Source organism: Trachurus trachurus, assembly GCF_905171665.1.
Source record: "Trachurus trachurus genome assembly, chromosome: 21".
Lineage (NCBI taxonomy): Eukaryota > Metazoa > Chordata > Actinopteri > Carangiformes > Carangidae > Trachurus > Trachurus trachurus.
Genome location: NC_139899.1, coordinates 3,142,936 through 3,169,826, shown reverse-complemented (window position 1 = coordinate 3,169,826; position 26,891 = coordinate 3,142,936). Strand labels below are relative to the sequence as shown.

General features: G+C 40.2%; 1 protein-coding gene across 1 annotated transcript; it reads left to right on the top strand.

Annotated features, from left to right (window-relative positions):
* Positions 1-2,904: 2,904 nt before the first annotated feature.
* LOC311004997 (actin-related protein 3) lies at positions 2,905-24,643 on the top strand. Its single transcript, XM_083997264.1, has 12 exons — positions 2,905-3,102; positions 10,852-10,907; positions 11,148-11,272; positions 13,136-13,246; positions 13,924-14,019; positions 14,206-14,313; positions 16,128-16,271; positions 18,462-18,635; positions 18,781-18,873; positions 19,944-20,069; positions 21,626-21,709; positions 23,732-24,643. Exons 1-12 carry the CDS (start codon positions 3,059-3,061, stop codon positions 23,825-23,827), a joined length of 1,257 nt encoding a protein of 418 aa, XP_083853390.1. The 5' UTR covers positions 2,905-3,058; the 3' UTR covers positions 23,828-24,643.
* The last annotated feature ends 2,248 nt before the right edge of the window (positions 24,644-26,891 follow it).

Sequence of the window (26,891 nt, the reverse complement as noted above, 5' to 3'; positions counted from 1 at the left end):
AATAATTTAAATTGTTCTACAGATGTATCTGCTTGTGTGACCACCCGACAAACCTGGATCTGTGCTGTGTTCTGTTCAATCCAAACTTTATTTCGATTAAATATTGTATTGATTTTATATCAAATTGTGTTGTTTTTTTTAGCTGAAAAAGAATGAAAATATCAAAGCACATCATTTTGAACAGACCATCAACACACCCTGGAAATGTGCTACATTTTCAATATGGTTGTCCATGTGTCTTCTGGGCTTGAACCTGGGACAACCAAATCTATCTATCTATTCTTACTGCTTATAAATAAATTCTTCATGATAACATAATATCCTTCTTTTCATTAATATTTACACACTTGACCCCACTTTATACTGCCCACAATAACTTGAAAATAATTGTTCTACAAAAGATTCTGCTTGTGTGACCACCCGACAAACCTGGTTGCACCAGAGTCAGGAGGAGACTTCAGCTGGATCTGTGCTGTGTTCTGTTCTTATAAATAAATTCTTCATGATAACATAATATCCTTCTTTTCATTAATATTTACACACTGTACCCCACTTTATACTGCCCACATGTGGTCAAGTTATAAAACAGCAAGCCTTCAGAAACTCCAAGTAGCCTTTAATGATGCCATTTCTGTAATATTGCTCAAAATAACTAAATGGTGCAATGCAGGAGAAATGTTTGTGGCTGCAAGAGTTAATAGCCTATTTGTCAAGTGGTTCTGCAGAACCTAATGTATAGGGATAGGTATATCGCTTGGATGAGTGTGAATGTCATCTCAGCCTATCATAATGGGCAGGCTTCATATTGAGGCCTAATAGGATTGTTTTTGATTTGTTTTGTTTTTTATTGTAGCCTATATTACTGATGTTTCTATCCTGTATGTTTTACTCTTGTGGTACTATGGACCTCTCTTTGGGATGTGTCTTTAATAAATCACATAGTCCTATGAATAAGTCTATAGAGATATCACTCCTGGGGTAGGTTGGATTTAGCACTCAATGCTCAGATCAGTGATAATCCAGTCTAATGCAAAGGTCACTACAGGAATTATCATCAAAGGGAAAATATCCACAGTGCAGTGCCATCTGCTTGTCAGTAGTAGCAACAGCAATCTTCTCTGTGGAGCTCACTGAGAAAAATGAACACAAAGACCACCCATCTCTACATACACATGGAGCATAAAGTCTGGGAACAGAGCAGGTCATCAAAACATTAGGCTTCATCTCTCTGAGCTGGGTCACACAGTGCCCAGTGCCTATAGTGCATATATTTATTCCAATCATTCCACCTTCCAGATAAATCAACTGTGCATCTTATAGGGCCCGAAGAAATCAAGTTTCTCCCTAAGCATCTTTTGCTTAGTGCTCTTGTGATCAAGTGATCTTGATCTTCTTTCAACATCAGATACTGCATGAAAGTGGTGAAAACATGTCTTATGCAAAATGTGACTGAACAGCAAACAGGAGAGGTAGGGACAAGTCAAACATAAAAAAACAACTAGCCTACCCATACCTCTGTTTAAACTTCAAATGATGTTTCGTTTTTTATATTGTGTAGCCTACATCACTCTAAATTCTCATTTTGTTCCAGGGTTTGCTACAGCAGAGTGGAAAATAAGCCTCAAGTTCTAAAAAGACATGACATTCCCACAATTACCAGTTGAGGCACATGTCTGAATTGACTTTTTATACCAAACGATGTAGCCAACTTTGTATTTAAATGATATACATTACTACATGCTGTGGTAGTAGACCAGCTCATGCTGCTTTGTGCATTTGTCTCTCTCTGCTTCCTTGTGCTACTGCACTCATTTCAGAGTTGCTTACAGCAAAAAGTTTTTGAAGTTCAGAATGCAAATATACAGTATCTCTGTAGCCTGGTAAATACAATTTCTGCTACCAAAAGTCCTTAGGTTTCCCATGTAGAAAATAGTTATTATTCATAAATATTTTGGCCTAGGCCTACATCAATACAAACATTTCAACTAAACTGACTAGGCTACTAATTACACTAGCTTGATAGCATTTGGTGCATGCAAACTATTGACACATGTTACTGTATATTGCAGACACATTATGATATCTAATATAGTTAACAATATTGGTCACAGGATTGCACCATTAAGAGACCAGGCAGGATTTGTGAGAAAACAAACAAAATGTAGAGAGGATAACTTTGTACAGCCTATGAGAGATGTGACCACTGCTACTTCCTGATTTTGGTTTATGGAATGTTCCATTTGAGGGGATATGAGGGGGTTGTAGGAAGTAAACTGCCTTGCAAGAGTAAAAAAGAAGTGATGGTGCTTTTATGGGCTTATACTGTGTAACACATATTTAATTGCTGAAATGTTTTCTTTTTCTTTTCTGAAATACTTAGGCTACTTTTGACGTTTAGAGTAAGTTATGTGCAGTTTTAATACGGGATACAGGGGATGTATGCAGTGTTTTGTTCTACTAGACTACTATTAGAAGTCTAGCACACAGAAAAGAAGGCCATTATGTTACAGGCATGAATCAATCATTATCATTAGATTAGATTAGATACTGTTATTCTATTGCATATTTTACACTATATTATTATGTTATCTATCTATTCATAAAACGATAGTATTTATCAGTATGTTAATCATAGATGTAGGCTATAACAACATCATTAACTTGCACATAAAGGCTAATGTATTTACAAAAGGTAGAAAAACTGAAATATGGTAACTTAGGCAACATAAAAGAGAATTAAAAAGATGAGCTCCTGCTAACGTTGAAGTATTGCCATATTACATCTTTGTAGAGGTCACGGTTGAGTTCAAGCAAACTGATGCCGTCCTCCTCTGTTGATTGACAGCTGCACGGCCCTGCCCGCGTCGCTCTACCCGGCCTCCGCCATCTTGCCTCTCCCTGCCTGCCTGCTAGGAGCCGAGTGCGGAAGTGGAAACGGCACTGACACTGTGCGGGCTCAGGGTTCCGCCTGTGAACGGCTCGCCAGATCCTCCCGCCGACAACAGCCTGCTATCCATCAAACTCAACCGTTCCTAGTCAGCAGAGACCCCGGGGAGAGATGGCTGGACGGTTACCGGCGTGTGTTGTCGACTGCGGCACGGGGTAGGTTGCTGAAAGCGGAGCGCGGTGCAGACAGGGGGCTGGGGGTGTCATGGAGAGGCTGAGCTCGGTCAGGGACTGTCAGTGTCAGCAGCAGCAGCAGCAGCAGCAGCAGCGACTGGGTGTGTGTCTCTGTGTATATGCAGCCAGGCAGCTAGCATGCGAGCTAACGTGCTCGCGAACAGCTAACTGTGTCATTATAATGATATTTCCCATTTGCATCAAAGCCAGTCAGCTAATCAGAGTTTCTCTAGAGTGCACGGCTACCGCTTCTTCTTTTTTTTTTTTTTTTTTTTTATAATTTCGTTGTCCTGCTCGTTTGCTTCTCTCATCATTAGCTCGGTTTCATCACAAGCTACACTGTGTTTTTCTTCCTGTCGGGGGGGTTCAGTGTAAAGAAACCAGCGACTGTTTGCTGTTACAAGACCGAAACCTGACTGAGGAAGGATGTCCTCACATCTGGCTTCATTCATTTGGAGTTTCCCCCCGTCATAATTTGGCGTTACAGTGTAAAAAACCGATGTTAATTTACTAAGTTACAGTTTCCACATTGATATGATACCGTGTATATTTAGCCGTGACTTTATCCAGCGCAATTCATTTTTCTGCTCATTAGTCTGGATGTGAGCAGGCGCAGTACTACTTCCTATACAGCCTGCACTTCCTCATTCACGCTTTTTAGTCCATATATGGTCGTTTCTCGGCATCCGAGCATGTTTTTTTGATTAACTTCTCTAATTTCTGTCTCTTTACCGGGCTACTGATTCTTTTCCCAGGCAAATTGTTACCGTTGTATTTCAGCAATAGTATTTTTCCTCCCGCAGTAAATAACGTCTCTAATGGGCAGACAGGACTAGATGTTATCTTTGCTCCTCCTGCAGCACTGTTTGTATTGATTTGTGTGCATACCTTTCTTTCTGCTTTGGTATATCAGGTATATAGTTGCATTAATGATTGATTTGAGTGTTAAGGCATTTGAGAGCTATTGAAAGCCAGTTTTTAAAACTGTAATCATATGCACTCACTCTGGTATTGTATCTACCCTCTACTTGAGTTGATTCAAACTTTGAGGAAGAGAAATCTCTGGTTAACCAGTGTAGATTTGCTCAAACAGTGGACCTCAGCTGATGATAGGTATGCTCAGTTAGTCGAGGGCTGAAAGTGGTTTGCATTGCTTGCATGTAGGGGCTTGAACTCGTCACTCCTCACATTGCATACCACCACACTCTTACCCCCTCCTCCCCTCGGGCTATAAACCAGTCTGCTCCTTCTGGTCGGCACTGGGACAAGCTAAAGAAAATGCTGCTGAGAATTGGGTTAGCTTGCGCTAGTTTCTGCTCTTCAAGCAGATGGCCTTTACGTTTCTGGCCAAGGCTTAAAGTTATAACACATATGTTTCAATATCGGCGTCTACAAGATTGACTCTTTTTTTATCTGCAGAAACAAGTCTCGGTCGTAAAGTCACAGTTGAGACACAGCTTGAGATTCAATTTGTGATTACATCTTTTTTAGAGTGAACCTTTCCACATGCCACGGCCCTGCAGCTTTTTAGCCACAGAGACGCAGCAAATTGGCAGAGGTTGTAATATGCTGAGGGAGTTAAACAGCTGTCTGTGAGTCATGCATATGATGTCCAAACAGTGACAACTATATTTCCTCTCTTACACACCAACTTTTCTAAGTGGCCGGGGTGCTATTATTAGAAGAGACTACTTGACCAGGCAGTGAAAGAACCACAGTCACATCCTTCGCAAACGAAGACTCAGATGTTCCAGTTCAGCTATTCAAAGGAGCTTGAAATGTCCTGATGCATGGCAGCAATCATGAATGAGTCTCACTTTTGACGGGTTTTCTATTAGCACATACCAGGATGCACAGACAGGTGACAAATGCAATGAAAAACCTGAATGAATGAGTGGAGGAATGATGAAAAGATCATCGAAGCAGTGACTCTAGAAGAGGTTCATTAGCCTACATCTTACTCAGATGCTCAATGTTGGTTTATCCTTCAATTCACCATCTGTCTGTAAAAGGTTCATTTAGATAAGAAATCACAGAAGCAATCACATCAACAGAAGTGTTTTACTGCTGTAACAGAGGTTATTTGCTCTCAGCTCGAGCCGCCCTGTGCAGTGATGTCCACTGTCTTGTTGAGGCAGGTCGAGGACGGTAGACATGCTGGGACTGTTCTGTGGTATGAAGGTGTTCGGGGTATTGCAGAGAATTACCCTTCCTACTCTGTTGCTGTTGGTTGGTCTTGTTACTGTTGTGAGGCAGCTGTCGTTATCTCTAAATGTAGTGTGAATGGAAGTGATAAATATGGTTGATATCATATTTGCAGCCATAAAAAAACACCTTTACTAACTGATAACTACTGATAACAGCTGAGCTGATAATTTCCACCACTACAGACCTACCTATGTGTCTGTGAAGTCTGGTGATGATAATGAAGACCTTGTTAAAATAAAGCACCAGTCTTCTCACTAAACACTATCACACATGTAACCATCACTCTCTCTAACATAACATACATGCCTCATCTTCATAAATAAATGTAGCTATTTCATAACACCTACCTTGGACATTTTAATCGATTGGTAAAGAACTTATAAGGTGGAGAGCCAGTAGAGTTAGTAGAGTTTCTCTTTTTTTAACATATGAGCACTTGCTACAAAAAAAGAATCAATTTCCTATGAGGTCAACAACCTTGTTCTTCATTTCCAGGCGTACTCTGACTGGCTGCTTGTGTTATACCTGTAAACTGGTGTTAACCACCCGAGACAGTAAACAACAACTGTACATGAATAAATCTGTGGTGTTTTGAGAAAAGCACAACAGCTCAAATCTCATTTATATATTGGCCGGCAAGTTTAGTATTATTATCTGTAGACTGACAAGCTGTTAGGACCGCTCCAGCTGGGAATCAGACCAATCAGAGCCGTGAGATCACTTAAAAGCAAAGCTGTGGTCATAAAATTCAAACACTGAGATGAAGGATCCAAAAAGACGCCACACTACTTAGTGAAGTGATACTTCTCTGTTGCTTTGTCACATTTAAAAAAGTGATGAAACTCAACCTCAGTACAACAGTCTTGACTGTTGCTGCCTTGGAGTAAAAACGAACGCTCATGCCGCCCATATAAGACTGATAAAGCCACTGTTTGGGCTTTTATCTGTCCTCCTTGTCTGAACTTCAAACAAGAAATGTTGAGTATCAGATGATGGTTATACCTTCTGCCCGGGAGTAGCCTGTTTTCTGTTCAGTTCAATTTCAAATCTGTCAAAACACATAATGCAAACTAGACTATGTTACAGTGCACTACAGTGGTGATGAGTTTGTTAACGTCTCAATTTCACAACAGGATGCAGAGAGTTACTACTGTGAGGTTTAGTAAGAGAACTGCCCACAGTTTTACTTTTAGAACTGGCCCAGCGACAGTGTAAACTGTATTAGAAAATTAAAGCTTAAAATCTGACATATTATTTTTAGTAATAGTAGCCTACATATAGTGCGCCTGCCAGTTTTCTGCTGTACTGAGCTGATCTCCTGCACTGTATGTTTTCTATTCCCACATTGTTCTTTCTCTCCGCTCTCTACCTTCGAAAAATCAACAGTGGCAGATCTTTTGCTTTACAGATAGGTGAAGTTGCCAGATAAGATTATATAACTTTATTCACACACCACACACCGTTTTCAGTCCCTGACAAAGCAGAGGTTTCACAGCTGAAGCAGAAATAGGTGAAGAGAGAAATAGCGGCGGTGAGCCGGCTTCTGCTTGTCAGTTAGTGTCACCTCCGTAATGAGAAAGGAGGTGATGATGTCACCCGTCGCTTGGAAGCGAGAAATGAATCAGACACATGTGCTTTTCGATTCGTTACCATAGATACAATATCTCTCCATTTCCTCTTTTTTCTTACATAGTGATGCAGGCACTCGGGTCCTAAATACTGGTTTGACATTATAACAGCATATTTATGGTTTCATATTTAGAGGCAGGTGTGATAGTGATTGTGAGACTTTAGGAGAAACCATGCCAAGTGGTACAGTATTTACCTAGTGTGTAGGAGAGAGGAGCCAGCAGGTGATAAGAAGCCGCTCCACTGTTACAGATAGCTGATGATTCATTCTATGTGTCTGCTTTGCATCTGTATTATTTATTCTGCACTAGAGATGTCAGTCATAATTACTTGTTTTCACAATTAATCACGGTATTAAACGCCACAGTTGATTGATCGTAAAGATTATTAAATACCGTCACTCTCCAAAAAAGATGATGTCAGAACCATATCGGCAGATGTGCGCCAAAGTAAAGGAGAATGCACAGATACTGCTCCATTTATCTAACTTAAAGGGACAACGAGGAGTTTTGGAAAAGCGAAGCGTTTTCACACTACATTTATGAGCCTCCGCGCGCGCCGTGAAATTCTTTGACCGGCGCAAGACAGACTCATGTTTTCATTCATCAAGAATTAAAGCAGATATCAGCTTCACGGCCGTTTCGGCTAATGCTGCGTTCAAGGCAGGCTTTTGAAACCGTAAGTTACAGCTTCAAGTCACAACTACGACTTGGTAGCGTTCCAGGTAACCCGTAGCTCGTGTTTTTACCATCCTGTTGTCTGTGAAAGTTCCCTATAACGGCCACTCGTAACTTCCGACCCGTGAACTCGTACCAGATCGAACTGGTATGACTTCACAGGAAGGAAAAACACAAAGTACGAGTTTCTTTGAACGCACCATGAGTTAGCAGCCCCCGCCCTTGTCAGGCATCAATTGGTCCTCGTGCTACGTCACCACATTCACGCGCATCCCTTGGCTGCACACACAGCCCTTCATGCCGTTCTCTCTCCTCATTGGATAACACTTGTATCCCACAAGGAAAATTTTCTCCTCGGGTTACAGCAGAGCAGAGTGACGGAGAGACTCGTGTTTAGGCTGAAATACTTCATGTAAGTGATTGCTGACGGAAAATAGGACTATTTAGGACTTATATTAACAAAAACATTCCACTGATATCTGCTTTAAAGTCAGAGGTTCGAAGACGATCACATACCGTCGTAGTTCCGACCATAAACGGCGATTCGGCTGCGTTATTCTCATGACTCGCCGCGAAACCGAAAGTAAAGAAACGCTGGTCGGCTCGACCAGCATCTCCGCCACCACTAATAATAACAAAATAACGATAGAGACAAAACGATATATTTATCTAAAATGGGCCCATTAACAAGTGTGGGTAGCGTAGATTCATCCACATTAACGTGAGACTTTTTTATAACCAAATAGAAACTCCTCGTTGTCCCTTTAACACTGAATTGGTAGGAGTTTAAATGCTAGTGTGTCATTTGTAATTTAAAAAGATGATTAAAATAAACTTAAACATTTGGTATAGATGACAATTATGACTATGACTTTTGTGACTGTGACTGTAAACACTTCCCCTTGAGGATTAATAACTAGTCCTATATTAAGAGATAAGTAATGTAATTATATTTTGACTATATTTGATTTTACACATTCATAGTGTGTGAAATTTATTGATTCATAATAATATGATAATCGCAATACTGTAATTATTTCTGTGACATTAATCGTACCAAGAAAATCTATTATCGTGACCTCCCCATTCTGCACAAACCTCTACCATTGCTTCTATAAGAGATGAGATGTTTCCTGTGTAAAACAACAGAACTCCATCGGTGTTCAGGACAGGAAATATAGACTTTCAACACTGCAATGAATGAATTGAACTTACTGTTATAACAACCTGTTGAGTTTTCTATATAAGACTGCTGATGTGGCTCCTTCCGGTTTCTTTTTTTCTTCTTCATAAAGTTGGATTCAAAGGAGCCACTGTTATGACCAGGATGTGGCCTATTATGCCCACAGTGCTTTGGCAGTTGTCAGCAGTGTCCTCTATCAGTCCCTCGCGGCCTGTGTGCAGGAAGTATGAGAGTGGTGTCTGGGCCAACCCCAGCCATGACTACATCTGGTCAGCATGTGCCCCGCAAAAAAAAAACCCATTCACACACAGCACAGCAGAAACATGGAGGAGGCAGTAAACGCTCCAGTCTTTGATGCTGAGACTTAAAGGACGACTGGGATTTTTGAACCTGCATTTCATCGTCTCATATGCGTTTTATCGTCCTAATATATCGATGTGTAAAAAAGACAATCATCTTTTGAATCAGTCCACTGGTGAACAAGAGCTGTATGCCCGGCAACAGCTGCTTGCAGTGTAAACAACACAAGTTACACATGTCTGACAAAGCTTTTTTTTTTTTTAAGCAGTAAGATCCTTTTTGTTCAAAGCCACCAGACTCCATTGAGCAAATCTGACTTTTACCCTGCAGACCACAGGGGTTGCAGGTCTACTTACTGCTGCCCCAATGCTTTAGTTTGTTTGTGTTAGTGTGTGGCTATGCAGAATCAGATCAGATGCATAAGTAAAGGTACCACACAATAACACACATTGCAATGATTTGCACAGAATGATTCCATGTTAGTCGACTCAGGTTCTGAAAATAGATTTTGCTTCAAATTTAGATTTCAGTTCCTAAACTAGAGGTTAATATACTGCAGTAGTAAGTTTTAAAAAGCTTTTGGTAACACTTGCAGCTGCTCCATCATTAGCTTTCAGCTTGAAGTGTTTAAGGTATATGCTAACTAAAAATAAAGACAATTAAGATGATAGTTCATTAAACTTTTAATGAAATATGCAGCTTGTAGCAACAAACAATTCTTTAACTGTAGCATAAAGTGCAAACAGCTGAGTAAAATAAGGATAAGGCACTGACCTAAATAACACCAAGATAAATAGGCTACTTAAGGTTTTTTAGGTTTTTCTTTCCTTTATTTGTCTCTGGCATCAAACATATTTGAATAAAATGAGGTAGACACCTGAAACTAAGGAATTATTCACAATAAAAATGTTTTGGTCTCACTCAAATATAACAAAAGTAGCCTACATTTTGTGCTCAGTGTAAATAATAGTCGTTCTGTTAAAAAAAAAATCAAATAGTTTATGAGACAATCGTCTTGTATGTAAATGTTCCCTTTTAAAAAGCTTTTGGTAACACTTCGGTACACACTATTAAGCATCAAATACTGAATTCATCATTTATAACACATGAATACTCATTAGTATTGTTTTAGAGTTAAAATTGTTTTACTCATCATTGATAAGCACTAACTGTATTTATAAACTACATACTAATGAGTATTCATGCGTTATAAGTGAAGAATTCAGTATTTATTAATGCCCAACTAGTGTTACCAAGCTTTTTCTGTTCTGTATTCATACTGCGTCCCCCCCCCTTGGTAAAAGTTTTACTCACAGAGAACGGAAAGACAGGATTTAGCAGTGAGTGACTGAGGTCATAGTGAGTTTATATTGAGGAAGGTCAGTTTATACAGAAGTGATCTTTTTCCCCCAGACAAATATGAATAGTCCTCAGTTCCCAGTGTGACATGAATGGCTCTTTTAATGGCCTCCTATTAGCAAACTCCAGAGCCGCTGCTGCTCTTGGCACCCAACCAACCAACCAACCAACCAGCTAACGGACAGTGATTCCATTGATCAAAACAATAGGAGATAGCAGCCAAAAATAATCTTGACTGAGGTAAACTTTCACACATATAAATGCGGCTCCAGCAGCGCGGCCGCTGCTACTGCTGCTGCTTGTTGTCCTCCTGATCATGCAGCAACTTGTTACCTCAAGTTAAATGTTGTTGTTTTTTTGTCTTTTCTCTTGCAGTTACACCAAACTAGGGTATGCAGGGAACACAGAGCCACAGTTCATCGTTCCGTCATGTGAGTATTTCACTGTGCATTCAATTTCCCAAACAGCCGCCTAGCAGGACAAAGACATTAACAACGCACAGGGTAGTCACTGGGAAGAAATCTGTTCCAATGACAAAATCCAAAGTGGTTTCACTGTGCATTTTTGCAAGTTTGTCCTTGTAACACTGAGATAACACGGTTCAAGTCTTGGTCCTTATTCATCTGTATATGTACAATGTAAGACAGAGTTTGAATTCTCCTCTCCGTCAGGTATTGCCATCAAAGAGTCAGCCAAGGTTGGAGACCAGGCCCAGCGGAGGATGATGAAGGGGGTGGACGACTTGGACTTCTACATTGGTGATGAAGCGATAGACAAGCCCACATATTCCACTAAGGTATGTGACCCTGATGGCTTCACACACACCCACAGAAGCAAACACCGCGTGAGACTTCCTCACTCTCTTCAGGCAACATAATGTATTTAGCAGCTCGTAAACACAAAGCAGACTAAAGAAGAGGCGTCTCTGATGGTTTTTCCTATCTGTCACCCAGATATGGAAGAGAGAGTCTGAGAATCAACTCTCTTAAATCATCGCCTTAAAATGAGTTTTCACTAGACATGTAATGTAATTTTATGAACTGTCACAGCTTGTATTCCTCAAGGTCAGCCCCCATCTGAGGATAATTATGTTAGGATGATTTTCTTTATGATGTTATCATATTATTTTGTTAAGAAATTAGAGTTGACACAGTGGTTTAATTTGTAGGAGCTATTCAGTGAATATGATTTCCTATGTGAAATGACAGATTAGGATATCTATATAATATTAGAACTCTAAATAAACTATTTGTCCTGTGATGTAATAAGATGCTGTTATTTCTGCTGATCTGGGACCAGACTTATGAATGTAGATGTGCACAGCTCTTTGAGTTTCAGGCAGTAGAGCTCTTACAGTGTTAATAACATCAGCAATGAAGGCTTTGCTCCATATAGATGTCCCAGTAAGTTAATTAACCAGAATGAACACCACTGGAGTTGTGCTCCAAACCCTCTATACTCTGCTTCTCTCCTGTTTATTTTATTGTTATGTGCTGTCTTATTCCCTGTACAGCAACCCAGTACAAGTAACAAAAAGAATAGGCTTTTTCAGTGTGTTGTTGAAGGACATGCTTCTCCCACAATGCAATGCAGGATCTGACCACAGGTAAAATCATGAAAACAAATAGTGGATGAAATAGTGAAACCTCAAAAAAAAAAAGTTATGTTAAACACATAATTGCACACTGGTACAAAATGATGTAGTGTATTGATGTTTTGTACTGTAAATATCAGCTGATTGAAGATGGGTATGCAGCACGTTGTCTGCAGCAAGTTTGAGCTTCAAAGTGGCGTTCACAAATAATGAAGTAATTCTGAAGTGTTTAGCTGTAAACCATCCTTTCTGCATGAACATTTTAATGTCGAGCTTGTGTAGAGAATATGAATAAATAAAATCTTACTGACTTTTGGTGGAGGAAATGTAAAAAGAATGGTGGTCAGGTCGTCTGATACCTTGACCACGAATATAATTTGGTGATTCATTAGTCAGTTGTTTCTGTCTTTTCTACTTGTATAAACTTGAATTTCAAAAGGTTGATTTACATTTCAAACTCCAGAATTATTTGCAAGCTCACATTACCAGCTCGAAATCTCCTTGACCCTCATTGGAGCTCACACACATCTACTGTATGTGGAATAAACACAACACATCCAGCCAAGATGACTGCAGTTACTGTATGTTTACATTTGTCAACTCAAAACTGTGGCAAATGTCAGTTCAAAGGGTGAAGACATTAACATTGTACAGGTCCAGTTAGTCCCATGGATAACCCCAAACAAAAGTCTGTCCTGAGGAAACATTAATGAATAATTCCATGTTTTATGCCAGATGACAATCTGCTGCATGACATCATTAAACTAACATCCTGCATTTTAGAGATTACTGTCAGAGCTCAGCACCTGCAGAGGAACCTGACCTCCGCTGTTAAACCTGAGATCAGACTCCATTATGAGAGCACTCTGTGTTCAGCTGCGCTGCAGGTCACGTAGACAGGCAGCAAATCCAGAAGGCTTTGAAAGACAAACACACTGAACTACAGTGTCCCTGCAGTTTGAATTTACAACATGATGCATCACTATTGGCACACCTTAGTTCTTCCTCCTACTGCCCCGCTGTCACAAACATCATCCTAATTGCCTGAACAATTGTATCAAACAGTGGCCGATCCGTCATGGCATCGTGGAGGACTGGGACCTAATGGAACGCTTCATGGAGCAGATCATCTTCAAGTACCTGAGGGCTGAGCCTGAGGACCACTACTTCCTCCTGGTAAGGCCCCCCAAAATATGGCTGGCTGAGGGCAAGAAAACACAACCAATAATTATACCTTTTCATATGTCCTCTTTTAAATATGTTATGTTTTTTATTATTTTAACGATGTATCTGAAGAACTGTGTTAAAAAAAGTCATACCAGTTAGTAGGAATGTCACGATTATAGATTTTCTTGGTACGATTATTGTCAGAGAAATAATCACGGTATTAGGATTATCACGATTGTTTTGCATCAATACATTTCACAACACTATGAATGTGTAAAATCAAATATAGTCAAAATATAATAACATTACTAATCACTTAATATAGGACAGTTATTAATCCCCTGGGGGAAGTGTTTGAAATATTTAAGTCATTAATTGCCATCAATTGTTTAAGTTTATTTTAATCATTTTTTAAAATTACAAATGACACGCCAATGTTTAAATTCCCACCTATTCAGTGTTACGTTACCAGTATCGGTGCATCTTTCTTTACTTTGGCGCACATTTGCCGATATGGTTCTGACATAATCTTTTTTGGAAAGTGACGGTATTTAGGAATCTCTATGATCAATTAATTGTGGCGTTAAGTAATTGTGACATCCCTACATACCAGTCATTGTTTGTATGATTGTGCATACTGTATGTCATTATGACTTGAGTTGTAAATCCAAATGTTTGGTTTGCAGACAGAGCCTCCTCTTAACACACCGGAAAACCGAGAGTACACAGCAGAGATCATGTTCGAGTCCTTCAACGTACCCGGGCTGTACATCGCTGTGCAGGTGAACACACATTGAAACATGTGATGCAGTGTCCTCATTTACTCTCTGGATATTAATTTTCCATCACGTTTCAGTCATCAGCGTATCTTTAAACTGAGACCAGTTGTAACAGCTTTTGCCTATTTGCATTTTGAACTTACAGCTAAGATATTATCAGTCTGACATTTGTGTGTGTGTGTTTGCCAGGCTGTGCTGGCTCTGGCAGCCTCCTGGACGTCCAGACAGGTGGGAGAGAGGACGCTGACAGGCACTGTGATCGACAGCGGAGACGGTGTCACCCACGTCATCCCTGTGGTGAGTTCACTGACCGTAATTTACAGCTCTCTCAGGCCATATTAACATCTATGTGCCGAACTTTTTGCGCTGTTGAAGTCAGCTTGATCTTATTATTTATGCTCCTGTTAGATTTCACAGAGACAAGGTAGGATTATGTCAACATCCACTCCTTTAAAGCGCTGTGTGTAGCTTCTGCCACTAGAGGTCTCTCAATCAGCAGTAACAAAAGAAGGGGTTTAGTGATGTTGTGTGGTGAGGTGAGGTCTTCACTCTGCACCACTGTTCCCATCAGCCTCTCCTGGTTTGGATTCCTTCAGTGTCAGTGGCTGGAGGTTTGGTCACAGATTTAGGCAGTTTCACATTAAAAATCAGTGTTTGTTTAGCCTCACTGGGCATGAGACCGAGCTGGGATTGCTTTTGTTTTGGCTGTTTCTTCCATCACTTGATAACTTGACTTGAATAAAGCAGTTTCATGTTAAGAGTTGGTCATTCACAGATGTTCTTCAGCTGACACATGAAGTCTCAGAGGAATTTGGAGCCAAACTGTGGAACATTTACTCAGTTTTTCCTCTGATAACTTCAGATCCAGATCTGATGACTGAACTCCTGGTTAAAATATAAGCCGCCAAATAAAACAGACTGTTACCTTGAATAAAATCCCAGATTCCTCTAGTTTGAGCACTGATGGACACATTTGTGATCATGTAAGAACACAACTCAACAACATAGAAAGTTTAGCTGTTTTCATTTTTAGGCATTTGCTTAATAATATGGCCTTGCTATTTTTAAAGGGATAGTTCAATATTTTGACAAATTAGGTCATTGCCATAATCCCTATAGTTTTAGGAGTAGGTTCGTTACCTTTAATTGTCGGTGCAAGCTATTTTTAGAACGGCAGAGCAGAGCCGCAAGCTATGAGATAACAACGGAACGTTACGAGACGGAGTTGTTTTCGAGGCAAATGCAGAGACTGCTTGCTGAAAAACTGTCCCTGAAGGCAACACGCATCAGTGGTTTTGCATGAATTTACTTCTAAAACAACTCTGTCTTGTAACGTTCCATTATTGGTGAATGTGCAGGTCACAACTTGCCCACCAGAGCGTTTTGGAGTTGTTGGATTGTGTATTTGATGAGTTTGATGAGGGAAACCAAGAAATCCCATTAGCCTCTGTAGCGTAGCTCTGAGCAGCTCACGGCTCTGCTCCGCCATTCTAAAAATAGCTTGCACCGACAATTAAAGGTAACGAACCTACTCCTAAAACTATAGGGATTATAGCAATGAGCCAATTTGCCAAAATGTTGAACTATCCCTTTAAAGAAACATGGTAAAACTAAAGCATTTTCTATGTCTTATTATAAATGAAGATTTGTGATAGCTGTGTTTAAGAGCAGTGTGAAGAAGTGTTGTATTGAGTTTTTTTCCTCTGTGGCAAAAGAGATTCTTTTTTTCTTTTTAGAGAAAAATATTCCCACCTGTCTACTTGCTTAGTAACCGGATAATGTTGATGTTTGAAACCAGGCCATAGTGTTTCAACGGCTGGAAGGAATTACTCAGTTTTAGGAAATGTGCTTGCAGAATACATTTCGAGGCTGTGACTGAATCAGCATGTCTGTAGCCACTGCTGAACACACAGAAAAAATGGGCCAAACACAACACTGCCGAGATGTGGAGACAGACTCAAAGTAAAACACAGATCTAATGGAAAAATATCACGCTACGACAGCTGTAGACTCGGTCTCTGTCTCTTTTATGTGCTCATGCATCTCACTGTTATGTTGCACATTATATAACAGCAGCTTTCTCTCTGTCTGTGTGTCTGTCCGTCCCTCAGGCTGAAGGATATGTCATCGGCAGCTGTATAAAGCACATTCCCATCGCAGGGCGAGACATCACCTACTTCACTCAGCAGCTCCTGAGGGAGAGGGAGGTGGGAATCCCACCAGAGCAGTCGCTGGAGACGGCCAAGGCAGTAAAGGTAGGAGCACAGCTACCGCTCCCATCAGCCCCTTCTTCTTCTAAACAGACATCAGCCCCCACTGTGCTCACCATGCTATGCTGAAAGTTGTGATGTGTGTATTGTGAAAAAGAATCCTCTCACAGTCATGTAGACAGCCTCAGACTGACAGATGTATGCAGAATGTGTATGGATTAGGACTGTCAATCCCCCACCAAATCAGATTCAAATTTCTAATGCTTCTTATGTTAAATATTCAAATTGTATTCAAATATTTGTTTTAATTCCTCCTGGCTAGTAGGTGTAGAACTCACACTGCCTGCTCTCGCTCCAACCTTCCGTTTTACTGGTTGCCAGTTAAGGTGTGTTCACACCGGACCTTTTGTTTTTGTCGCTGTCGCTCGTATCGCTCCGAAAAAAACGCTCGTCAATTTGGCACAGAGCCAGAGACTCGCATTTTCGCTTCGATGACGTCATGCCCACTGCCATGTGTCTCTGTTTACACCGGCACCGACGGGATTACGGCAGCCAATCAGAGCTGAGCGACGAGCGACTGACGGCCGGAGAGTTGGGATTTCTCATCTCGAGCGACGGGAGCGACTCGAGCGAAAAAACGCTCCGACGCTCGTTTGCATTGACTTAACATGTAAACTCGTCGCTCGTTCTAAAAACAAAAGGTCCGGTGTGAACGCAGCTTTACAGCAGTAGCTAAAGTTCTAATGCTGTTGCCACAGAGATCATTCCATGCTGACGTTGCCAACGTAACCAGATGTAAATATTTATATATTTCGGACCCGCCAAAATTTATTAAACAATTATTTATATGCTATTTTTTTTTAAATTCAGTAAAATTAATATTTTTTTTTTTCTTTTATTCTGCACCCCTCTAGACATTCTGATGCATTATTTTTGAAAAATGTATCCTTTTGATGAAAAAGTTGTAGCTATGACCTTTAAGTTTTACCATGTCGTTGCAGAAGGCACGCGTTCGTCAGTTTCCAACTTTTAATGTTCTCATTTTTCTAAATAATTTGAATTCTGTTTGGATAGTGAAGTTTGTTCTGACAGCCCTAGTATGTATGCAGAATTGGACATACAGCTAATCATCCTACTCTGGATTATTAGCTGTATGTCCAGTGTTCCTGTATCTCTTTCACTGCAGCTATAAATGCAAAAACACCTGATTAAAGACTAATTGGCCCAGGAGACACATTTCATTCACAACATATTGCTTTTTGTCTTTAAACTCCAGCTGCATTCACCACAATGACAGTGATGGATTCCTCATTTTGTTATGTGTAATTAGATGGAAAACTGGAATTTCATACTTTGTCTCCATGAGGACACAAGGTGCCAGTGTTGGTCTGTGTGTCGCATGTAGCTGCTGTCCTTGAAAAACCTGCTGCTTTTCTTTTGCTAATAGTTTCTGATAACACCGTTCTCCAAAGTGGGATCAGCTCAAATTACAAATGTGTTTTTTACATTCAATTATGCACCAACTTGTAGAAGATTAACTGAGTTTGATCCTGCATCACTAAAAGAAAAAAAAAAAAAATATATATATATATATATTTTTTTTTAATTAGTTTCCAACTCTTCAGTTGACAAACACATTTGCTTTAAATTGTTCTTTCATTCTTTCATTAATTAATTAATTCATTCATTCATTCATTAATTCATTCATTCATTCATTCATTCATTCATTCATTCAGTCTTTCCTTAGGTCACAGTTCCATAGGAAGAAAACCACGACAAACACTTCTTGTGTCAGTTGGCTCATTTTATTGATCCGTGTCGATTTTCCACAGTTGCTCCATGTTTACTAAACAGCTTGTTATCTGAGACTTTGCTCTTGATGTCAAGGACCATTCTCTGTTACCCTGAGGCTCACACACAAGAAAAAATGTGGAGTCAAACAAATGACATCTAGAGAATGTGTGTTGTGCATATTGTCAGGCATTTTTTTAAAATGTTCATTCCACTGTGGTCTGGAATGAACATTAAACTGTGGACCACGTTTCATACAAATCAAACTAATGAAGCCTCTTAATAGACTCTACAGTGTAACCCCACTCATAACAGGCTGCTGACACATTAAAAAACAAAACACTTGTAGCATTCAAGCTGACTGATGATATAAACTAATGATCAGCGCCACTGAAAGGATGGCTGGAGCTAAATATACAACTGTACCTGTGCTGCCTTTACCAGGAGCGGTACAGCTACGTGTGCCCCGATCTAGTCAAAGAGTTCAGCAAGTACGACACAGACGGCTCCAAGTGGATTAAGCAGTACACCGGGATCAACGCCATCAGCAAAAAGGAGTTCACCATCGACGTGGGCTACGAGCGCTTCCTGGGACCTGAGATCTTCTTCCACCCAGAGGTTAGTCAGTGACGACTGAATCGGAGCAGTGAATCTGAAGACCAGAGCCCAGACACGACAAGCACACGTTAACACAGGTGTGAACAGATTCTTTGCTTCATACGCAGCACAGACTGACATGTCCTCTTTGTCCTCGTCGTCACAGTTTGCCAACCCTGACTTCACCCAGCCCATCTCTGAGGTGGTGGACGAGGTCATTCAGAACTGTCCTATCGATACCAGGCGTCCTCTGTACAAGGTGAGCTGGACAACAGAGTCTCCTGCATATTTATGCAAATGTTTGCTTTGTTGTAGTTGTACTGGTGTGATAGTTTGTTCTTGGTGTGTGACCCTCTGTTAAAGGGATACTTCACCCAAAATCGATAATTCACCAATTTTCTACTCACCGTCACGCCAAGGAAGGGTTTGGAGAACTTTCAGAGTCATCAAAACTCTTTTGGAGTTGCAGGGGGGGGGTTCTGACTGGCAATGGATTTTCATATAATGGTGGCGGATAGAGTTCAGTTTTGAATCGTCCAAAACACACACTATGAAACATCCAAATACCTCCATACTGCTCTTCTGTACTGACCCAAGTGTCCTGAAGCCGCAACATGAAAAAGTTGTTAATTTGATCTCTGTTTTTATCCTTGTTGTAGCAGTAGCTCCCAATGGCTGCACGAGATGTGTGAGATTTGCTGCGAGATATTCTTCCATGTTTACATCATACATCCAATGGTCTACAACGACGAACAAACATCTCGCAGCAAATCTCGCGTGTGATAGTGTGTGTTTTGGATGATTCAAAAGTGAGCTCTATCCACTGCCATTATATGAAAATCTGTTACCAGTCGGACCCCCCCTGGAACTCCAAAAGCATTTTGATAACTCTGAAACACTTCGTTAGCATGACGGTGAGTAGAAAATTGGTAAATTATCGATTTTGGGTGAAGTATCCCTTTAATTTAGCTATTTTTGGAGATTGGGCAAAACTGTTTAAGACTCAACTGGACATTTGGAATTTATTTTCCATTTAACAAAACCTGCATTGGCTCTAACTTCTACTGTGTTTGTGCCACTAGCTGTTATACATGTTTAAGCAGATGAGCTTGATTACAGACAACAGTCCTTCTGTATTATGTTGATGGGGGACATTGACCTTTGTTTTAGTTTTAGCTTCAAGCAAAGAGATACAATTTGTGTTTGATGAGCAGGGTCAGATCTTTCATGCATCACAGCGCTCCATCAGAGTCCTGGTCTCACAGGTCACAGCGGTTCAGTGGCTCTGACTCTTCAGCTCTCTGATCCCCGTCACCTTCTCTTCCACAGAACATTGTTCTGTCAGGAGGCTCCACCATGTTCAGGGACTTTGGGCGCCGTCTGCAGAGGGACTTAAAGAGGACGGTTGATGCCCGACTGAAGATGAGTGAGGAGCTGAGTGGAGGCAAGCTCAAGGTGAGAGTACACATTAATTTGTACGCCGCGCAGATCGATACCGCTCGACAAAACACAATTACGGCGTGAGGAGTGAAAGTGAGGGGAAAAAATGTCTTTTAAACTTTCTGTGCTTTCTCACTGCAAATGCAGTTGTTGTGCTGAATGTGAATCAATTTGCCCAAATAGCAAATTTGTTAGTACGAACCGAATGTTGTATTGAAATCTTCAGTTGAAATTGGAGAAGGGAAGGTTATAAATAATGTCTCCTGCCTCCTCGGCTGGTTGAAGACAATAGCTGTGATTCATCTTGATGAGATGTTAAATGTCAGCCAGCCTGAGGCAGAGCTGACTGGCATCTGTAAAACATCCTGAGGCTTGGAAGGAGCAGATGGTGAATGTAGCTAATCCAAGTCCAAAAGATAAATAGACAACATGCTCAGTTTGATTTGTTTTTTGAACAGGTTTCTGTCCCAAAGCATCGTGGGTATCGATGGAAACTTGGGCTTGTTTACAGGCCTTCAGGCTGATTGATGTTTGCACACTTTTACATTTATACAATTTTTTGTCCATATTCAATCATAATGACAGAGCGAACATACAGTACATTTTCTGGAAGTGATTGTAACAGTGTGACATTTACACATGAGCTGGAGGCCTTGGCTGCGGCTGCAGACTGTGGTCAGGTGCCTCCTCTCTGCTTTAATTATCTGATGACTGGAGTCCACCTGAGACACACTGAATTAATTGGACACTAAAGTCCTGCAATTAACACTGCATGTCAGGACAACAACCAGCCACCAGGTCTCTGTTGATAAAACACTCAGAGGAGCACAGAGGACTCAACACACTAGAAAACTAGTTGGGCTGGAGCCAGAGGTTTCAGTTTGTGGTTTAAAATCTGCTAAAATCATGTTTTCACTCTGTCATTATTATTGATTAAGTGAGTATAGATTTACTTGGTCTGATTATTGTCAGAGAAATATCACGATTATAATGCATTAATTAATTTCACAACACTATGAATGTGTAAAATCAAATATCGTCAAAATATAATTACATTACTAATTATATACACAGAATATTCAAAGTATCTATTAATATAGGACCAATTATTAACCTGTCAGGGAAAACGTTTGAATTATTTTAGTGATTATTTGTTTATACCAAATGTTTAAGTTTATTTTAATAGTTTTTGTTGTTTTTATTACAAATGACACACTAACATTTAAATTCCTACCAATTTAATCTTATGTTTGTATCTGCCGATACAGTTCCGGCAAAATCTTCTTGGGAAAGTTGTTCACAATTAATTAATTGTGGTGTTTAATACCTCGGTTAATTGTGCAAACAAGTAATCCTCATCCCTAGTGAGGAGTGAGATGATGTATTTACAGTTACATGTATAACAACAAGGTGATGGTGTGATGTGCTGACTGTGCTGCTGATGAAGTTTGGACCAGTCCATCTGCTGGACTCTGTCCCTCACGGCCGTGTCCCCGCTGCCTCCCTCTCTCTCTGTCAAGGCCGCTGAATGGAACTGATCCCTGTGTTTGTCTCTGTCTCTCCCTCCGCAGCCAAAACCAATCGATGTCCAAGTCGTCACTCATCATATGCAGAGATATGCAGTGTGGTTTGGTGGATCAATGTTAGCGTCGACTGTAAGTATTTCAAACGTGCGCCTGCACCACTTTGGTGGTTAAACGTTATGACAGGAACACTTTATCCACTTCTAGACGCCACGGCTTTCATGGTGCGTGACACTGAAGGCTGCACACTGCTTTTGTTCAATCCTTTAAATGTCGTGTCTGCTTTTTGGACCCATTTAGTTGAGGTCAGTGTCGTGGGTTGTTGCATTAATCTTTCCCGTCGATGAGTTGTGTGAACGAGATGATTTTATTGGCAGGAAATACGACTCAAAAGTCTCCGGCAGTCATTGATGTTAAAATGGAACGCGTTGGGTTCGCCACACGACCTCATGCTATTTACAACTTCTTCAATGCTTCCATTTTACTTTCTATAAATCCTTTTCACATCAGGTCATTAACACCTGAGTGCTTTGAGTTATAGCTCAAAGCAGCTACAGGATGTCGAGTCAGTATTCATCACCTTTTCATACCAATTCATCTTCTTTGCATCTTCACATTCAGCTGCACTTCAGTAGTCTATTATAGTTCAGCTGAATGTAATGCAATTAGACTTGAAGCCAAAGAGTCGCTGAAAGGCTGAGGTTGGGCCCAACTGTCTGACTCGCTAAACAAAATACTCAATGACATTTCTAACTGACGTTTGAACTGTTTATGAGATGATCAACTCATAACAAAGTGTACAACATTATAACCAAAGTAATCACAGTGATCAACGGAACATACAGTAGAGGGACCCAGCTCACCCTGTCTCTCTCTCTCTCAGGCAAACATATTAACAGATATCCCTGCTCATCAGCATGTGACCCACTGTTCCCCTACTCAATATGATCACATAAACAATATCTTAATCAACACAAATAGTGATGTCACGATTATAGATTTTCTTGGTACGATTATTGTCAGAGAAATAATCAGTGTTACAATTATCATGATTATTATGCATCCATCCATTCATTCATTCATTTCACAACACTATCGAGGTGTAAAAATCAATTGTAGTTAAAATATCTTTACATTTCTAATCATATACACAAAATATTTTAAGTATCCATTAATATAAGACCAATTATTAATCCCCCAGGGAAAATGTTTGAATTATTTCAGTGATTATTTGTCATCTATACTGAATGTTTAAGTTTATTTTAATCTTTTTAACCTCTTTTTTTTTTTTTTTTTTTTACAAATGAGCCGCTAACGTTTAAATACCTACCAGTTCAATGTTACGTTGGTCCTTACGTACCTGATCTGCTGATATGGTTCCGACATGAGCTGTTTTGGAAAGTGACTGTATTGAGAGATTGTGGAATTTAATACTGTGATTAATTGTGAAAACAAGTACCCCAAACAAACACAAACACCACCAAGAAACTAACAACATCCCTTCACTTATTACTAACAGAAGAACATATAATTCATTTGTGGCACCTCCACTATAATACCATAATCAATAGTTTTTATAATAAAGGGGAGAAGTCATCAGAAACACCCTGTTGACCTTCAGACCAATCAGACTCCTGGCCTGTCACTGTTTGATTGACAGCTGAGGCATCAGGCATCAATGTCAACAAAGTGTGACAACACAACACAAAGCCACAGTGTTGTTGAAGAGCAAAGTCTGCACCACTGCAACCTGACAGCAGTGGGGACTTTGTCTGTTTGTTCACTCACCGTGCTGCTCACAGTAACACAGCTCTGATGAAACCAAAACACAGAGAAGGTACATTTCTCCTTTTTTTCAGAACAAAAATTGCGAGCACTGTGCAGGACAGGCTCGGCTACTGCAGCGAATTGAAAATTCATTTTACAGTCAATATTTCATTTTAACACATTTACTTTCCAAAAAACCCCTCTTTGATGTGTCTGGTCTGAGAAAAGGTTGGTGGTGCAGCGACAGTTTTCCAGCAGCAGTGGGGTTTGAAGTAAATAAAATAATGACACGCCTGATGAAAGTAAACAGCAGCACCTGCAGAAAATGAATATGCAAATGTAGTCCACTTTCCTCATGTTGGTGTGTGTCTCTGTTTGTCTCCACAGCCTGAGTTCTACCAGGTCTGCCATACCAAAAAAGACTACGAAGAGATCGGGCCGAGCATCTGTCGCCACAACCCTGTGTTTGGAGTCATGTCTTAACTTTGGACCTCCCAAGTCTAACAGCAGGGTGCGGGGCGGGGCGGGGCGGGGCGGGCGGGCCTGGGGGGCGGGGCTGGGAGGGGGTGTGGAGACTGGAGAGTGGTGGAGTCAGGCGGTGTAAAGGTCAGGCTCAGGAGGTGGGGGACGGCGATGCTTCTGTGCTTTTTGATTATTCGTTCAGCAGTGGATGTGTGGGAAGTGACAGAGATCCAGAATATAAAAAAAGGAAAGTCAAACAACAACAAAAAAAAACTAAAACAAAAGGAAAGAGACCAGACCAAACTCAGATCGGCTGGAAAATTTATTGTGAATGTTCCTTTTTTTTTTCTTTCTTCCTTTTTCTTTGTATTTTCTTTTCAACATGAGGGAAAACGGTTTGAACGCCAAAACAGTTTTAAGAACATTTCTGGATCTGTTGAGCAACTTGCAGTGAGTGATGATAATGATGATGATGATGATGATAATGATAATGATGATAAAGATTATGATGATGAATATAAAGATGGTGTTGGTGGAGGCTGAAGATAACGACAGTAACATTGATAGTAATTTCCTGACACCAGAACATATTATTTATGTTTATAGAACATCCAAGAGTCCAGGCAAGATCCCACGACTCTTGAGATCATTGACAACTTTAGAACATATTATTGTCTGCTTTTATTTTCTGCAAATTATTTCAGCTTCAAATGCACATGTCTGTGTATCACGGTAAGAGCTTGTTTATATTTCATACTAAAGTTTTTATATGTAAAACTTGGGAAATCAGGGGTTTAAAAAAAAAAAAGAAAAAGAAATGGATTCCAATATGAACAAGAGACTGTTTTAAACCAGGATGCAGCTTTGATACGCAGTATTTTCTTTTGAGTCTGAGTTCCCCACATGTGTCATCGCTGTCTGCCCTTTAATTCTTCATTAATTCACATCTGCTTTCACTTGGGACAGTGTCAGGTTTCCACCTCTGTGATGCAGTGAAAGAAAAGAGAGAGAGGACGTACTGAGGTTATAAAAATGAAACTGAATAAGAACGACTGTCAGACCAGTATTGTTAGACTAGAATTTTTTTTTTTATTATTAAATACCAAATTATTAAAATAATGGGATTTGTGTATTTAATGCCTTGCAACATTCCAATAAAGGCTCAAATTTGTTTCTAAGTCCTGGAGTGTTTGTCCTTGTGCCTTGCTGCTCTCACTTCATTTCCATTAATATATCTTTTTTTAATAATAAAAATTAAATATTCATGTAATATCACCAGAACGCAAAGTGATGTCCTCACAAACAAGCCTGATTTATCTTCCAACAATCAAAAAGTCGAGGAAAATTTAATTTGTTTTGGTATGAAATGGAAAAACACAAGTGTAAAAGCTACCAGAGGAATCGTCACTTCCTTCATGTAGTCAACTGCAGAACAGCTCCAGGATGTTTTCTTGTCCCTGAGTTTTCAACATAAACCTGGAGGTCAAAGCTTAGCCTCCCAAACGTCAGCTACGAGTTGTTCTTTTTTTGATAGCTGATGATAAATGGCTGATTTTTTAAAATCTATTTATTTATTTTTGCTCACACTTTGTCATGCTAACCCCATATGTTGCCTATATATTATGTGATGACCCTGATAAAGTCCAGCAGCTGGAACACATAACTGAAGTCTGTACTTCAAAATCAAATCCAGCCAATATAACTCCCTATATAATCATATAATTGCAGTGAATACAAATATCTACACTCTGGTATGAAGAAGTTGTCATTTTTACTGATTTAATTTCATTTGCAAGCAACCAGAAGTAATATTTTTAATAACCTTACAATGTGTCGCTGGTTGCTAGTTTGGTAGGGAGGAGGCCACAGAATTAATTTTAGCTGATCTGAGAACTGAAAAATATCTTTTCTCTCTCAAGCAAAGCTTTGTCTTTACAATGACAAGGTGGGGTGTGTTCATAATGCCTCTGCAAGCAGGCTAACTGTTAGCCTCGACATATCTAGCTGCCTCAATCACCAATTCTCAGTAGTTCATTCATCTGCCTGGTAAGAAATATAGCTACGTCATGTCAGGTGTTGATATGATAAATTGATAAAAACACATTAGTCCTGTCAGAATAAATGTGTTAATCACCACAAGTGATTAACAACTAAATACAATGTGTGAAGAATAATGGTGGATAAATTACTGAAATAACCTTTTACTATATGGGAATGCCAAAATAAAGAGGTGAATTAGCCTTGTCCTTTAATCTAAGTTAATGACTTTGCACATTGGACACATCATGATTTTTGTTGCCTAAAAAAATCCTTATATGGGCAGGAATCATCCTCTGATAGTTCATAGTTTCCCATCTTCTCCACATCACGTCTGTGGTCCTTAGTTTGGAGTGTAAAATGAATGAGTAGCTTTATGATGAATTCTGCAGGAAGTTTTAATCAGTTTAAGATGTTCTCATGGTTGAGTAGATGATGGTGAGGATGAAGTCGTATCGCTCTGTGAGAACTAATATGATTTGCTTGAAGACCTTAATTTAGGTTGGCTGAAAACTGAAGAGGCAATAAAGGCTCAAGAGATCCTGTTTACATAAACAGACCAGCTGCAGACTAAGTCGTTCACAGTAAACCACAGCTGAGCCACAGTGCATCTCACATTCAACAACACCATGCTGTCCTCTTATGAGGCAGCAGAAGCTTGTGTCAAGAGTCATGTATGTTCATAATTTATTATTTTGTATCACCGAAAAACATATTGGAAACTCAATTTTTAGAAGAAATGGACAAGAACTGATTCTCTGGCTCCTCTTGGGGCTGGATGAGTGTTTAGACTGGACATCCTCTTCATGGTCAAGGCCAAATCTCCTCACGTCCCCTCTGGGTCCCTGAACTTCTGTCCAGGAGCACACTCTATCAGCTCAGAGTAGGCCGAGTCCCTCAACAGAGGCAGCTCCCGCTATCACAGCTGTCTGCAGGCAGTGACCACGTGTCTTCATCATCGCCCTCGCTGCTGAGCTCCTCTGGGAGACTTTGACCACAGCTGCCTCCTTCCTGCCAGTGCTGGAGCTCCCAGGAGAGCAGATCATCC